The 17,768-nt window shown below is 44.5% G+C and overlaps 1 protein-coding gene across 9 annotated transcripts in view; it reads left to right on the top strand.

The window, feature by feature from the left end:
• Positions 1-17,768, top strand: part of PTPRO (protein tyrosine phosphatase receptor type O) — a 230,620-nt gene that overhangs the window by 178,642 nt on the left and 34,210 nt on the right. For 5 of the 9 annotated variants that reach the window (XM_075603029.1, XM_075603033.1, XM_075603032.1 and 2 more), the window contains 2 exons: positions 14,850-14,933; positions 16,437-16,499. The exons of 1 other annotated variant lie outside the window; for it this stretch is intronic. In XM_075603029.1, coding sequence (XP_075459144.1) covers positions 14,850-14,933; positions 16,437-16,499 — 147 coding nt within the window. The remainder of the gene's footprint in view (positions 1-14,849; positions 14,934-16,436; positions 16,500-17,768) is intronic. 3 more of the 9 variants (XM_075603028.1, XM_075603025.1, XM_075603027.1) reach the window with 2 other exon arrangements.

Here is a 17,768-nt window from a genome sequence, read left to right as displayed (position 1 = left end):
AGAAGAGGACCAAAGGTGCAAAGTTCTGTGGGGAAGGTCATGTGACCAGGCAGTCACTAGATACAATTGGTGCGCTGCTAGAGGGAGGGCAGGGCTCAAAAAGGGGTGTGCCAGAGCCTGTTTCAGAAGAGTACGGGGATGTGACTTTGCTATAGAATCAAAAAATGCTTATTACATTATACTACATTAAAAATGTCATTCAGAATTTATTTATTTTAATGCTACAAGTATTTTCTCATAGTACAGAACTGATTTATTTAAAAAAAAACACATGTAGGATATTGCTTGGTCTGCAGCTTTAAACAACATTTTTAAAGGTCAGTAAGTGGTTAATTCATTAAGGTGTAATATTGCCAATTCAGCACAAGCACAATTTATTGAAATACCCCCTAAGGCTGAGATCCAGAAAGCTCCATTAAGTTCACTTAACTTGTCATTAATCTAACTTAAAGTTGCATTAAGTGTGTCTTCAAAGGACAATAACACAACTATAAGACGTGTTTTCTCCCGTATAGTGTGAACTATATTAATGAATATTAGTGATAATGACATGCAAATGGGGCATTATCATAGTACTGCATATCAAATTAAGTCTATTAAGGCTAATACAGGGACGTAATGCTACATTAGTTAGGTCATATCTAAACTTGGCTTTACTCACCAGACCCTGAAACACTGTAGGACTTTTGCAGCGTGTGTAAGATCATAGTTAGGTGTGATTTAACGAACATAGCAGAACTTCCCCCTCCTATATTTTTCCACTTGAGTTAAAGACCTATTTCCGGATCTGGGTCGGAGTAACGACACATTTAACATCATGTTTTTGGGAGATAACAAAAAGTTATGATACGATAAAGTGACGATAAGGCAATGCTAATGAGATATAGAACAGATGTTGTTTTTGCATATAATTAGCTTTGAGGATACGCTTTAACCTCAGGAAACTATGTCCATTCCTGTTTTAGGTAACGTCACATAATGAGCCCGGATTCAACCGATCTTAAGTCCTGATCTAGCCCTCAAAGAGCGTTCTTACATACTCATGCTTTCTTTCCCATCACTTGGAGCTGTAATATCATACTAAAGTATGCATTCCTGAGAAGATATCATCTTAACCAGAGAAGCCTGCCTCTTGTCATCGCTTCCCATGGCTTGGATTTACCTTCTGTAAAGCAGATTACCATGTTAGGCCTAACACATTAAGGGCCTCATGCAGAGAGCATAGTTATTTCAAAATTCGCCATTTTTTGTACAATTTCGCGCAGAAACCGGCAGAAAATGGCGAGTTACGAAAAACGCGCCATTTTGTTTTTTCTATTGCTAAAACTCGCCTCGCGGCTGGCGAGAACCTCCATCTCGCCATTTTTAAAACTCTCCGAATGCAGAGAGGTACGAACGGCATGTAGCGGCTGTTCGCGCCAGGGAAATGGCGCGATTTTCTCATTTTTGCCGCGCCAGGAAAAGTTGGCAATAAGATGGCGATCGCCGCCTATAGCAAAGGGGGAAAAAAAGCCGCGATTTTTTTTTTACACATTTCTGAAGCGCGCATCTTTCCCATTCAAACTCGCCACACGCATCCATGTTAAACATAGCAGAATTCGCACTTTTCTGCATATGGAGAATAAAACTCTCCAAAAAAGCTACTTTTTATGAAATTCGCCAATTTGAAAATTCTATGCTCTCTGCATGAGGCCCTATATCACTATCGGATCAGAGGGATACTTGTTGCTGGGCACAGTGCTATTAGATATGGGTTAGTTCCGGGAGGCTAAATTGTTACGCTGACAGAAATGACGGTGGGGACGGATTGGTAGAAGTTGCAGAATGGGAAAACTTCTACATCATGAATTCATTCTTCAATGTGAATCCAAATAGAAGATGAACATAGAGGTGACCCAATGGAATAAAGAAAGAAATTGACTATACTGCTATTACTCTCTTGTTGTATACAAATCAATCGGTTCCAGTTGTGTTAACACATCTATATATAATATACCCTGTTTGGTATATTATATATAGGTTGGCATAGAGTTAATACCATCTGACCTAGCTATACTCTTTACTAGTATACCAGTCAACCAGTTCGTTCAATGACATGTTATATAGGTAGGCAGAAGTTATATAGCACCATCTGTTCAGTCATCCACCTTCTTCCGATGGTGATATTGAGTGCAGGTGTAACAGGACCATGTCATCTGCAGACTCAGGGTTTGAGTGATCAACAAATGAGCATATTGCTTCCCAGGAAGAAGCAGCTGTTCCAGTACCGGAACCTTTAACGGAAGAAACCTCAGGACAGTCCAAAATGGTAGCCACAAGTTGTGACATTTGTGAAACTGTGAAGCAGCTTGTTTTTAACCCCTTCCTGGTTTCATTGCCAAATTTCTCATCAAGAAAAAATAATCACTATTGAGGATATTCTTCTGTTGAAGTTATTGAGGATAATTATGATGATTCTGTTGAAGATAAAAATAGACAAGCGATGAATTATCATGCCCGGCAAAAAGACAAACAAGTTGTCAGGAATATCCCTGACATATTTAACCAAGTCTCCGTCTCTCACTGTTCCTTAGTATGCTCGCCGGGATGTGCTGCTGCTTTGTCTTAATAATAATAATAATAATATAATAGCGTGTTCTTGTATAGCGCTGCTAGTCTTACGTAGCGCTTTACAGAGACATTTTTGCAGGCACAAGTCCCTGCCCGGTGGAGCTTACAATCTATGTTTTTGGTGCCTGAGGCACAGGGAGATAAAGTGACTTGCCCAAGGTCACATGGAGCCAACACCAGGAATTGAACCAGGTTCCCCTGCCGGGGATCACGTGAGGGCTCTGCAACTCACTTACCGGGGTTCTGCAGAGCTGCAAAGACTCCTTCCCATGGCAACGCGGCGTCAAATGACGCCACGGTGTCATGCAGAGTTACGTCACGCGTCTGTCTCAATGGCAACGTCACGTGACCCCTCTGCGTCATTTGACGCCGCCATACAATGTTAGGGGGGCGTGAAAGCGAGGGGGAGCAAGCAGGGGGGCGCAGCTCAAAAAGTTTGCGCTCCCCTGTTCTAGACTCTTCTGCCAAATACTGTAAGATCAATGGAAAAAAACAGAACAATCGCCAATGGTGAAAGCAAAATAAATCAAGGGATTACGGCCCCTGAAATAGGACAAAAGTGACAATGAATCAAAATTGATTGTGATACAAGAAACCCTGGGCAAGATGTTTCCCAACACCCACAGGGCGAGATAGCAGCAAATATGAAGCGCAAACTTTACCTCAAGATACAGTACATGTGAAAATAAAAATAAAGGAAAAAACACATATTATGATTGTCCTGGAAGCAGCTGGCAGCTCCTCTGTGTACTCGCAACAATGTTGCTATCCCCTGTGGTTTCCCTTAGCTTCTGCCAGTTGCCTTGGCAACCTCTCTGCTCCAAAGCTTGAGCTGGTTTAGTCCCCTCCCCCGGCTATGTTTGGTTTACTTGTATGCCCCATTGCTTACTCCTGTCTGCACGGACATTGTGCTTTGTCTTACTACCAGCAGCAGTACTGAGTACCTGTATCTCGCACGGACATTGTGCTTTGTCTTACTACCAGCAGCAGTACTGAGTACCTGTATCTCGCACGGACATTGTGCTTTCTTACTACCAGCAGCAGTACTGAGTACCTGTATCTCGCACGGACATTGTGCTTTGTCTTACTACCAGCAGCAGTAGTGAGTACCTGTATCTCGCACGGACATTGTGCTTTGCTTTACTACCAGCAGCAGTACTGAGTACCTGTATCTCGCACGGACATTGTGCTTTGTCTTACTACCAGCAGCAGTACTGAATACCTGTATCTCGCACGAGACATTGTGCTTTGTCTTACTACCAGCAGCAGTACTGAGTACCTGTATCTCGCACGGACATTGTGCTTTGTCTTACTACCAGCAGCAGTACTGAGTACCTGTATCTCGCACGGACATTGTGCTTTCTTACTACCAGCAGCAGTACTGAGTACCTGTATCTCGCACGGACATTGTGCTTTGTCTTACTACCAGCAGCAGTAGTGAGTACCTGTATCTCGCACGGACATTGTGCTTTGCTTTACTACCAGCAGCAGTACTGAGTACCTGTATCTCGCACGGACATTGTGCTTTGTCTTACTACCAGCAGCAGTACTGAATACCTGTATCTCGCACGAGACATTGTGCTTTGTCTTACTACCAGCAGCAGTACTGAGTACCTGTATCTCTCACGGACATTGTGCTTTGTCTTACTACCAGCAGCAGTACTGAGTACCTGTATCTCGCACGGACATTGTGCTTTGTCTTACTACCAGCAGCAGTACTGAGTACCTGTATCTCGCACGGACATTGTGCTTTCTTACTACCAGCAGCAGTACTGAGTACCTGTATCTCGCACGGACATTGTGCTTTGTCTTACTACCAGCAGCAGTACTGAGTACCTGTATCTCGCACGGACATTGTGCTTTGTCTTACTACCAGCAGCAGTAGTAAGTACCTGTATCGTGCACGGACATTGTGCTTTGTCTTACTACCAGCAGCAGTACTGAGTACCTGTATCTCGCACGGACATTGTGTTTGTCTTACTACCAGCAGCAGTACTGAGTACCTGTATCTCGCACGGACATTGTGCTTTGCTTTACTACCAGCAGCAGTCCTGAGTACCTGTATCTCGCACGGACATTGTGTTTGTCTTACTACCAGCAGCAGTACTGAGTACCTGTATCTCGCACGGACATTGTGCTTTGTCTTACTACCAGCAGCAGTACTGAGTACCTGTATCTCGCACGAGACATTGTGCTTTGTCTTACTACCAGCAGCAGTAGTGAGTACCTGTATCTCGCACGGACATTGTGCTTTGTCTTACTACCAGCAGCAGTACTGAGTACCTGTATCCCGCACGGACATTGTGCTTTGTCTTACTACCAGCAGCAGTACTGAGTACCTGTATCTCGCACGGACATTGTGCTTTGTCTTACTACCAGCAGCAGTACTGAGTACCTGTATCCCGCACGGACATTGTGCTTTGTCTTACTACCAGCAGCAGTAGTGAGTACCTGTATCTCGCACGGACATTGTGCTTTGTCTTACTACCAGCAGCAGTACTGAGTACCTGTATCTCGCACGGACATTGTGCTTTGTCTTACTACCAGCAGCAGTACTGAGTACCTGTATCTCGCACGAGACATTGTGCTTTGTCTTACTACCAGCAGCAGTAGTGAGTACCTGTATCTCGCACGAGACATTGTGCTTTGTCTTACTACCAGCAGCAGTCCTGAGTACCTGTATCTCGCACGGACATTGTGTTTGTCTTACTACCAGCAGCAGTACTGAGTACCTGTATCTCGCACGGACATTGTGCTTTGTCTTACTACCAGCAGCAGTACTGAGTACCTGTATCTCGCACGAGACATTGTGCTTTGTCTTACTACCAGCAGCAGTAGTGAGTACCTGTATCTCGCACGGACATTGTGCTTTGTCTTACTACCAGCAGCAGTACTGAGTACCTGTATCCCGCACGGACATTGTGCTTTGTCTTACTACCAGCAGCAGTACTGAGTACCTGTATCTCGCACGGACATTGTGCTTTGTCTTACTACCAGCAGCAGTACTGAGTACCTGTATCCCGCACGGACATTGTGCTTTGTCTTACTACCAGCAGCAGTAGTGAGTACCTGTATCTCGCACGGACATTGTGCTTTGTCTTACTACCAGCAGCAGTACTGAGTACCTGTATCTCGCACGGACATTGTGCTTTGTCTTACTACCAGCAGCAGTACTGAGTACCTGTATCTCGCACGAGACATTGTGCTTTGTCTTACTACCAGCAGCAGTAGTGAGTACCTGTATCTCGCACGGACATTGTGCTTTGTCTTACTACCAGCAGCAGTACTGAGTACCTGTATCTCGCACGGACATTGTGCTTTGTCTTACTACCAGCAGCAGTACTGAGTACCTGTATCTCGCACGGACATTGTGCTTTGTCTTACTACCAGCAGCAGTACTGAGTACCTGTATCCCGCACGGACATTGTGCTTTGTCTTACTACCAGCAGCAGTACTGAGTACCTGTATCTCGCACGGACATTGTGCTTTGTCTTACTACCAGCAGCAGTAGTGAGTACCTGTATCCCGCACGGACATTGTGCTTTGTCTTACTACCAGCAGCAGTACTGAGTACCTGTATCTCGCACGAGACATTGTGCTTTGTCTTACTACCAGCAGCAGTACTGAGTACCTGTATCTCGCACGGACATTGTGCTTTGTCTTACTACCAGCAGCAGTAGTGAGTACCTGTATCTCGCACGGACATTGTGCTTTGTCTTACTACCAGCAGCAGTACTGAGTACCTGTATCCCGCACGGACATTGTGCTTTGTCTTACTACCAGCAGCAGTACTGAGTACCTGTATCTCGCACGAGACATTGTGCTTTGTCTTACTACCAGCAGCAGTACTGAGTACCTGTATCTCGCACGAGACATTGTGCTTTGTCTTACTACCAGCAGCAGTAGTGAGTACCTGTATCTCGCACGGACATTGTGCTTTGTCTTACTACCAGCAGCAGTACTGAGTACCTGTATCCCGCACGGACATTGTGCTTTGTCTTACTACCAGCAGCAGTACTGAGTACCTGTATCTCGCACGGACATTGTGCTTTGTCTTACTACCAGCAGCAGTACTGAGTACCTGTATCCCGCACGGACATTGTGCTTTGTCTTACTACCAGCAGCAGTAGTGAGTACCTGTATCTCGCACGGACATTGTGCTTTGTCTTACTACCAGCAGCAGTACTGAGTACCTGTATCTCGCACGGACATTGTGCTTTGTCTTACTACCAGCAGCAGTACTGAGTACCTGTATCTCGCACGAGACATTGTGCTTTGTCTTACTACCAGCAGCAGTAGTGAGTACCTGTATCTCGCACGAGACATTGTGCTTTGTCTTACTACCAGCAGCAGTCCTGAGTACCTGTATCTCGCACGGACATTGTGTTTGTCTTACTACCAGCAGCAGTACTGAGTACCTGTATCTCGCACGGACATTGTGCTTTGTCTTACTACCAGCAGCAGTACTGAGTACCTGTATCTCGCACGAGACATTGTGCTTTGTCTTACTACCAGCAGCAGTAGTGAGTACCTGTATCTCGCACGGACATTGTGCTTTGTCTTACTACCAGCAGCAGTACTGAGTACCTGTATCCCGCACGGACATTGTGCTTTGTCTTACTACCAGCAGCAGTACTGAGTACCTGTATCTCGCACGGACATTGTGCTTTGTCTTACTACCAGCAGCAGTACTGAGTACCTGTATCCCGCACGGACATTGTGCTTTGTCTTACTACCAGCAGCAGTAGTGAGTACCTGTATCTCGCACGGACATTGTGCTTTGTCTTACTACCAGCAGCAGTACTGAGTACCTGTATCTCGCACGGACATTGTGCTTTGTCTTACTACCAGCAGCAGTACTGAGTACCTGTATCTCGCACGAGACATTGTGCTTTGTCTTACTACCAGCAGCAGTAGTGAGTACCTGTATCTCGCACGGACATTGTGCTTTGTCTTACTACCAGCAGCAGTACTGAGTACCTGTATCTCGCACGGACATTGTGCTTTGTCTTACTACCAGCAGCAGTACTGAGTACCTGTATCTCGCACGGACATTGTGCTTTGTCTTACTACCAGCAGCAGTACTGAGTACCTGTATCCCGCACGGACATTGTGCTTTGTCTTACTACCAGCAGCAGTACTGAGTACCTGTATCTCGCACGGACATTGTGCTTTGTCTTACTACCAGCAGCAGTAGTGAGTACCTGTATCCCGCACGGACATTGTGCTTTGTCTTACTACCAGCAGCAGTACTGAGTACCTGTATCTCGCACGAGACATTGTGCTTTGTCTTACTACCAGCAGCAGTACTGAGTACCTGTATCTCGCACGGACATTGTGCTTTGTCTTACTACCAGCAGCAGTAGTGAGTACCTGTATCTCGCACGGACATTGTGCTTTGTCTTACTACCAGCAGCAGTACTGAGTACCTGTATCTCGCACGGACATTGTGCTTTCTTACTACCAGCAGCAGTACTGAGTACCTGTATCTCGCACGAGACATTGTGCTTTGTCTTACTACCAGCAGCAGTAGTGAGTACCTGTATCTCGCACGGACATTGTGCTTTGTCTTACTACCAGCAGCAGTACTGAGTACCTGTATCTCGCACGGACATTGTGCTTTGTCTTACTACCAGCAGCAGTACTGAGTACCTGTATCTCGCACGGACATTGTGCTTTGTCTTACTACCAGCAGCAGTACTGAGTACCTGTATCCCGCACGGACATTGTGCTTTGTCTTACTACCAGCAGCAGTACTGAGTACCTGTATCCCGCACGGACATTCCTTGTTACCTTCCTCTCCCAAATACTACCTGCAGGTGCTTTTATGTTCCCGTTAGCCCCCACCCAGTAAAGTTAAAGAGAATAGGACTTGTGCCGGGTGGCCACCTTCCACTGATGGCCAACCCAGAGAAACTGAAAATACAATCCCTTACATGGCGGCGTGCTGCGCGGCGTCTCCCGGCATCCTGCGGCAACTCCCCCTCCAACTACAGTGAACATGTCTGCGCGTAGCGTCATGACGTCATGCAGCATCACGTTGCCATGGCAATGCGGCGTGAAATGACACTGCGCAGCTATGTTCACTGCAGTTGGAGGTGGAATTGGGGAAGAATGCCGGAGACACCGCCGCCGCACCCCGCCCTCACCCGGAGATTGACGGGCTAAACCCGTACCCCGGAGGTTAGTACCCGAAACCCGGCGAAGTGGCAACTCTCACTCCGTGTGCGTTTAAATGGGATGAGTTTAAGCTGCCTGATCCGGTCACTGGGCCGGGAACAGAATAGTGATAAAGTGCTATATATAGACTAATGTTCCACTCCCATCGGGTGAGATAAAAACAAGCGTTTGCACCACAAAGTGATGTCTCCAAGTGGACCTAGGAGGTATGCCGTGGTATGTTTCAGAGGTCCGTGGTATATAGGGAGGAGAGAGAAAGCCGGACATAGTGCAAATGCAGCTTTATGTCAAATACAAGTACAGGCAGTCCTCGGTTATCCGACACAATGCGTTACTCAAAATGGCGTTGGATAGCGAAACGTCTTAAAGCGAAACACGTTTTCCCATAGGAACACTGTTTAAATGAAAGGTTCCGCTCCTAAAGGCATTTTTAATGCTAAAATACTCAAAATATTTTACTCAGGCAATAAGATATGCAGCACACACATATATTATATATTGTATATACTGTATTATATATATAATATAACATAATATATAATGTAATTTAAATATATATTATATAGTATAATATAATATTATATGATATATATTATATACACATAAACAACTTTGCAAAGCATCGTAAGAGCGTTGGATAAGCAATTTTGGCGTTGTATAAATGAACATAGGAATGCATTGCATAGCGTTGGATAAGCCATTCGTTGTAAAGCGAAGCGTTGTAAAACGAGGACTGCCTGTAGAGCTATGTGAGACCAAACTCACGCTCCCAGGCAAATAAAAGCAACGTCACCGCTCTGGGTCCAGGGGTAGTTTGTGCTGCATCATCAAAGTGTTTTTATCTCACATCATGCGAGTTGAACATCTACAGTCTTTATCAGCACGTTGTCATATTTTTCTAGCATTATTGCTATTGTTTGTTCCTTCACTTTTATTTTCACATGTACCTTGAGATAACGTTTGCGCTTCGTATTTGCTGCTATCTTTTCTGCCAAAGCCTGTTTGGCAGGCTTGTCCTATTTTATTCATGTGCCCTGTCCTTGTGCCCTGTCCATTCCATCCCCTGTCCTTGTGGCCTGTCCCTGCCATAGCGCCTGTCCTTGTGCCCTGTCCCTGCCATAGCCCCTGTCCTTGCCCTGTCCATGCCATACCCTGTCCTTGTGCCCTGTTCCTGCCATAGCCCCTGTCCTTGTGCCCTGTCCCTGCCATAGCCCCTGTCCCTGCCATAGCCCCTGTCCTTGCCCTGTCCATGCCATACCCTGTCCTTGTGACCTGTCCCTGCCATAGCCACTGTCCTTGTGCCCTGTCCCTGCCATAGCCCCTGTCCTTGTGCCCTGTCCCTGCCATAGCCACTGTCCTTGTGCCATGCCCATACCATAGCCCCTGTCCTTGTGCCCTGTCCCTGCCATAGCCACTGTCCTTGTGCCATGCCCATACCATAGCCCCTGTCCTTGTGCCCTGTCCCTGCCATAGCCACTGTCCTTGTGCCATGCCCATACCATAGCCCCTGCCCTTGTGCCCTGTTCCCGTGGATTCCCTGTTGCTGACTTCTGCCGGTGACCCGACTACAATACCTCCTGACATATCTACCTCCTGTGTCCTACCATAACCCAGACATTAAATGGCAGGCAATCTGCAGACTTTGTGATGTGAAAAGTAATCAGAAGTTGGAAAACATATCACCGTGGCACTTCCTCCATGTTATGTCACTTGCAGCAAAGTCATTATCTCTCAGACTAACCTGGTCACCAGAGAGTCCATCTGAATCCTCAACTCCAAAACAACAACCACACACCATCCATATGGTTTCTCCGGGACCCCTGGTGCTGCTGAAGCTGAATCTCTGATCTTCACAAATGGTGAAGAAAAACTCTCAGCCCTCTTCCCTGCCTGACTTCTGGTCACAAACCATTAACGGTCAAACAGTATTTTGAAATAGGAATATATGATTCCAGACACGTGTAACCCCTTGATAGGACAACAGCAGCAGCTGGGAGAGATACAGAAATGAGCTGTATGTACTGCTGGGAATGCGCCAATGACGGAGCAGAAGCACATGGACTACAACTCCCAGAAGCCCCTGCTGCTGAGAAAGGGACATAATATGCCTCGACCAATGGTTGAGGGAGAGTCCGTTGCCTAGGGAGGACAAGGGGTAAGGATGTGACCGGAGAGAGATAACAGCCCCCCGTCCAGCACAAGGCAATAACGGATCCTAACCGCAGCATCGGGATTTGTACAACAACAGCCATAGAGACGGCCTTGCTTGTCACCCCTACACAAAGGGACAGATTCGCTGGCAGTAAGGAACGGCTTCTTGGCCCTCCTCACGGAACCGGACTGCCAGGGGCCCCTAACGGAAAGGAGAGGCGTGAGTAACCTGAGGCACGGGAGCGACTTGCGCAAGTATAATCACCCACAGGGATTCCTGATACTAACAGCTGTTCCCCTTATCCACAACACAGGCCTTCAACGTTTGCTCATCACAAGTTGGTGCTGCCCATTACCTGGGGCCCCAGGGACACTATCAGAACAATTGCACAAGCGCTGGGGGGAGGGAAGTGATTGTGATACAAACTGTGTTTATTGTTTCTGTGTTACGGGTAAAGGCCGGTGACCTTTAACCCCGTTAGACCAGGGGTACAGTCTGGTTCTCTCTTCCACCTCCGTTATAAAATAAAGGTGAACCCGAACGCATGTGTCTGGCGAGTGGTTCCCATGGGTGTCCAGGGGCCTCCAGGTGGTCCCTGCGGGTGTCTGGGGTGCCCCGCTGACCTGCAGTACCAATCCTATCCTGAAAAAATAAAAAGTGCAATACATTGCTATAAAGACACCCCCACCCCTCCCCCCTCACCACAATACATACAGTATGGGGCATCGGGTGCCGGTATCGCCGCCATTTTTTGTCCGCGTCACATGACCGTGGGATTTAAATACTGGAGGAGATACCAGCACCCCATACCAGGGCCTGTAACTCAGGAAGCAGGGGGTCCCCGAGGCTGAAATCAATGCGGTTCATCTCGGGAGACCCCCTGCTCCCGCACACTATTAATGCAAATTAAATTAAAGCTGCTTCATTACCATAGCGGATAGCCGCTACGGTAATGATTTATTTTTAATTGTAATTGGGGTTTTGATACTAGTGTACATGAGCAGGGGGTCTCCTGAGCTGAACTGCGTTGGTTTCAGCCTCGGGGACCCCCTACTTCCTGAGATTCAGGCCCCATTATGGGGTGCAGGTATCCCCCTGCAGGATTTAAATCCCCCGGTTACGTGACGCAGGAGATGTAAAAGCACAGGGGATACCGGCAACCCATAACGGGGCCTGTATCTCGGGAATTAGGGGGTCCCTGAGGCTGAAACCAATGCGGTTCAGCTCAGGAGACCCCCTGCTCATGTACACTATTATTAAAATCAATATTTTTACTGCACGATCACCTGTAAGAGCCGTGCGTGGGGATGCAGCGTCTCCGTGCAGCGCTTACAGGCTGCAGTTTTTTCTATCAGCTATCGCGCTATAGAATTTATATCACGATAGCACTGATACAAAAAACAGGTCACACGACAGTGCATTTTTTTTATCGGCCTTAAAGTAATGGCCTTCACCTGTTAGTGATCCCACTTTTGGCTTCATGTCTTACAGTGCGATAAACAAAATGCATTGTCGGACGCAAAAGCGCTGATTGTATCGCTGCTTTGTGAATAGGCCCCTAAGACTCTCCACCAGATTGAAATCTGGGCAGTATATTTTGCCAACCATTCTTGACCCTCTGTTTAAACCAAACGTGCCTTCTTTTCTTGCACCAGGTACAGATATTAACATCTGCCAAAAAATCCTTGTTGCCAAGGAAATAGTTCAAATGTCCCATCATGCACCTCATTGTCCTTCTGCTCTTCCTGCCGAAACTACTGCTTAGTAGTTAGAAGTACTTTAAAAGAAGTACTGATGCCAATCGGCAACAAACAAGTAAAGTACTTAAAGTAACACTTCTCTACTAAATACAGAAGAAGATATCTGGTCAGGCCTATACATGGCCCAAGGGTCATGCAGCCACAAACAAAACAAACTCGGCTTCTAGAACAGCTCACATAGAGGATGGTGGGTGATTTCAATGATAACAGAGAAGTTAATATCAGGGGCAGCCTCTTTGTATTCTGAAAGGAAGAGAGAGCGGTCTGGAGCCTTTTATTCAGACTGGCGATAGTTTACTTACACTGTCCACTCTCAGGGGCGGGCGATTCCTGTTCTCAGGGGCCACCAGCAGGTCAGGTTGTCAGGATATCCCTGCTTCAGCACAGGTGGCTCAATCATATATATATATATATATATATACACACACACACACAACTTTATTTTTATTATCATTATTTTTTGTAAATAGATTGTAAATGAAAAATAAATACTTAAGTAGGAAGAAATAAAGAGCTCCAGATTACATGAGATTATAATAAAAATAAAAAATAAATAAAATTAATATTTTCCCTATAATCCAAAACCAAGGTACTTGAGGAAAAAGCAGAACCAAATGCAAAATCCCCCCAAATTATTAGAGACAAACCCCCAAGGGAGCACCTGTAATTGTTAGTGAGGTTCTGTACACATATCCCGCCGGACATCAGTGGACACTGACCTATATGGGGCGTGCTGTATGTCGCTAGGAAGAAGTACTGTTGTACTATTCCAACACTGATCGAAAAGGGTGATTTTAATAAAAGTCTGGTATAACCACGATAACATGTAGTTAGAAGCCTCATTACCTATTTTTTAGTCCAATAGTTGCAAATGGAAAAGCGTGACCATGTTTCATGTGTAATTGGTATCAGTTGCTGCTTCAATTGATCAGGGAACAGGACGCCCCCAGCACCTTGAGCTGGTTTTACATTTAATCCATTTTCTTATTGAACAACTAATTACACGATAATATCAGCTTTTGTTCATTTAACCTAAAAGCTTCAGCAATAGGTATCAGCCGTTTTCCATTATTTCCTTTGTCTACATATTTATCCTTTTGTAGTGTAAATGTTATAATTAAGATAAATATAAGTACATTTACTTCCTAGGTTAAAATGAAGAAATCAAGACCCGTACTGAATGTATCTGCGTTATTAGAACCTTAATTACTCACATACCCACGATCCTTTGCTTGTCTTGTGCTCTCATCACATTGTGTGTCCACCTTCTGTATGTATTTATACTTCTCCATTCTCATTGTAAAGCCCCTTTTTCTACCAGCAGAACCTCATGCATTTTACACATTAAATTCCAGCACAGCATATATTATTAATATAGGTTTAAGATCATATTATAAAAGATACCAAAATTAAGATTATAAGGAACTCGTTTTGAATAGCCGTGATTCTTCTCTAACTCATGTTCTTGTTATATTGTTCGTGTATTTCTCTTTAACATTGCATTGTCACGTCTGAAAAAGGGAGTTTGGAAAACCTTTGACTAAAGCCCCGTTTCTGTAAAGTGCGAGCGGGAATTTCTCTGCGGTGACGCCAGATCTGCACTATTCCACCTTACAGAATAAGGGCCCAAGTTGGACTTTTCCCCACTTGCCTAAAGTCACCAATGCCATTACAGTGACACACAGTACGTCAGGCCATTGCGAGTCTACGGAAGCAAAGGCTGGGTCTAAAAAAGATCCTAGCAATGTCTTTTCTTTTAGTACGTTCAGTGCACAAGGTAACGAGTATAACTGACGGCTGTGGGTTTGTAATGACTGTTTTATTCATGTTGCATACAGTATATATCTATTGTTATAATGTAATACAGATGTAGCCAGACTTACTATGTTTGGTGCCGCTGCTCCGCGATAACTCTGCGGGGGGGGGGGGGGGGGGGTGGGGGGGTGTCCCCATTCATGTTGCACGGACCCCCCGCAGCGAGATTGTGGGGCACACTGTCCGTGGCGTCGCAGGCGTTTGCGTGTTCGTCCGTGGCGCTGAGGACAGTGCGTCTCTTCTGCTTAACGTGTTTGATCTCACAATAACTGTATACTTACCCGCCTTGTCTAACTCTCCACCTTTCTGTCCACGTTTAATAACACTCACAGGCGTAGGAGCATTTTTGCTTTCCTAACACTACTACCTTCCTGCCTCTGGACTGACTATCTTTTGGCTTTTTATATTAACCCGTGGTAAGTGCTTTTGATTCTTTGTGTTTCTAGTAGACTGCATGATTTGCTGTGATTGAGGCTCCGGCCCACGTCTGATTAGAAGTAATACTGTAATAACAATTAGGTTTGATACCAAAGTTATCCAAATGTACATTAACAGAGACACGTCTCAGGGCATCTAGGAGCTGCGCAGAATATCCGCATAACCATACATTAAAAACGTCTGCGGGTCTTTTGAAATCTATATCTTTGCGGAAACCTGCACGCTTCTAATAGATTATTCAATGTATTTCAAATTGTGACCATCCCTAGTTTGAAAGGTGATCACAGGTCTCAAAAAAAGGAATGAAGCAAATGAAACAGAAAATGACCTAGTAATCGGGGACCCTGCTGAGAATTATTTAAAGGAGCATTTCCTGAATAACATGTTTTCTTTTTAATATAGGTGTGAAGCAGGGGGTCTCTGGAGCTGAACCCCTTTAATTTGAGTTCCGGGGTCCCCCTGCTTCCTGAAGCTCATGCCGGCTTCTTCCTGGTTGTTCAATCTCCCGCGTCACGCGACGGATAGCGATTATTGGTGAAAGGCGCGTGTAATATGTGGATAAGGCATGGTGACGCAATAAACAGGATTTAACTGTATAACGGATTTAGCTAATTGATGTGATATAGGATTCCTATTCACAAAACCATGTGCACGTACCCTATGCTTACATACATGGAATTTGTACAATGATAAATACATGAAAATATTCTCTACCCCTATTCCGCTTGCAGAATGTTTCCGTACTGTACACGCACACACTTATAGGGTTCAGCGACTCCACTTTTATACCAACTAAAACTCTTCACCTGTAGTCCTAAATATAATTAGCAAATTGAAGTATGCCTTTTATAAGGCAGAACCATCTCATGGTTTACTATGCCAATACTAAACCAAAAGGTCTATAATGACACTTTGTAAAGTGGAAATTTCAAATAAATATTGTTAATTATAATCATAATACTTTTATTTAATAAACGGTACAAGAATAGCACGCTCCTATTACTTATTGATACTTAGAAAATCTCTAAGGTTGTCAATTGTATTATTTGTATCCTTGGTTTAACAAATGAATACAGGAACTTACAATATCCTGTTAAATTTGGGATATGCACCCCAATTCAATAGCTGATTCAAAACCAAATTATACTTATTCTAAAAGTGAATGCATACTGCGATGGCTCCAATTGCAAGATTATTTTATATTTTACAACTTTCGTACAAAAATAACTACCAAGGTTTGTGCTTTTATATTGTAGTGCAGTCTGCGCAAATACAACTGTGAAACAACCAATGTTTCCAACGTCTTGTCGACCAATCCATTGAAAGAGTTTTACTATATTTAGTCTTATGCATCAATGTAAAGAATGAATGGAATAAACAAACATTGCCCAATGTGTCTATCCTTAAGCATTATTGATTTTGCATTTAGCAGGTTTCCTATGATCAGTCTTGAAAGAATCTCTATTTTTTTTTTCTCATAGTGTTACCCGAATCTTTTACCAGAGGGGTAGCAGTATATGTTTGGAGCAACAATGCCCTGTTAGGTTAGTCACAGGAATTGCTGTCTTGGGAAGAGCCCGACCAGACATGGCGGGTTATTCATTCAAATTGTTAGGCACAGTTGAATGTTGCATTTTGAAAAGAAAGTATTTTTGTACCATATACTGTACATACTTAAACTGCCTTTCTGATCAGATGCCATTCTAATACTTTAATCATTTTGTACCTTTATATTATATCGTCATTACAAACCAGTACTGTACTTTAACTCAGATTAGCAGACAACATGGCGTATGGGATTTTGTATTATATGCATCATTCAGCTTCGGTCAAAAACTGATTTACTTTGCACATCATAAATAACTACCCCAGAAATGCTTTCTTTACACAGTATGTCCAGTTCAGTGCATTTGATTAGAACTGCTTGTCACCTAACTTCCCCTGATCTCTCGTGTCATTCTTTCACCAATAATCCCTCATGTTTGCCATTTACCCGTCATACACCATTAGTCATACAATACACCTGACACTTTACTGCTAATTATTACCAATCATCTGGGCTGTCTGCTGATTACTGCTTGAACCTTAACGATCTTGCTCATTTTGCTTTCACACTTGCATAGTTCACACCAACAGGAAAACACACTGGATGTTAGGAAGATTAAACAATATATAATGTCAGTCTCCTTGGCTATTGGTAGTAACCGGCCCGAGCGCAGTAACTGTCAGTATATATATATATATATATATATATATATATATATATATATATATATATATATATATATATATATATATCTACCGGAAAGCTCGGCTCACACGTGATTATCTTATAGTAAATGCCATATCTTGTAGTCCGTTTAGCTGTCCAGCATTTCTTTTTTAAATACTACCTGCAATGCTTAAGATACTGCATGTGATCGTGTCCATCTAATGACAGTGTTTTTGAGATGGATGGTCAGCTCACAGATCCATCCAGCACGAAATGGGTTAATTGCAGTGACTACACCGATGGGGAAATAAATAAATGCGGCGGTAACCTGCAGCCATTCCGCTCACATCCATTCCTCGGTGACACCCCAGCCCTGAATAATGAATTCTTCAGGCAACATTACGCCATATTCTGCGTTACACAACTATTTGCATTCTGATCTTTTGTGACTTATTTTCAAATCAGTTAACACAGGGGGGCTCAACTCCAGTCCTCAGGCCCCCCTCCCCCCAACAGGTCAGGTTTTCAGGATAGTCTTGCTTCAGCACAGGTGGCTCAATCAGAAGTTGTCTTTGACTGCTGAAGCTGGGATATCCTGAAA

The sequence above is a fragment of the Ascaphus truei genome, chromosome 5, assembly GCF_040206685.1.
Source record: "Ascaphus truei isolate aAscTru1 chromosome 5, aAscTru1.hap1, whole genome shotgun sequence".
Classification (NCBI taxonomy): domain Eukaryota; kingdom Metazoa; phylum Chordata; class Amphibia; order Anura; family Ascaphidae; genus Ascaphus; species Ascaphus truei.
Note: the sequence above shows the minus strand (reverse complement) of the source record. Positions and strands in the feature narration are given on the sequence as shown.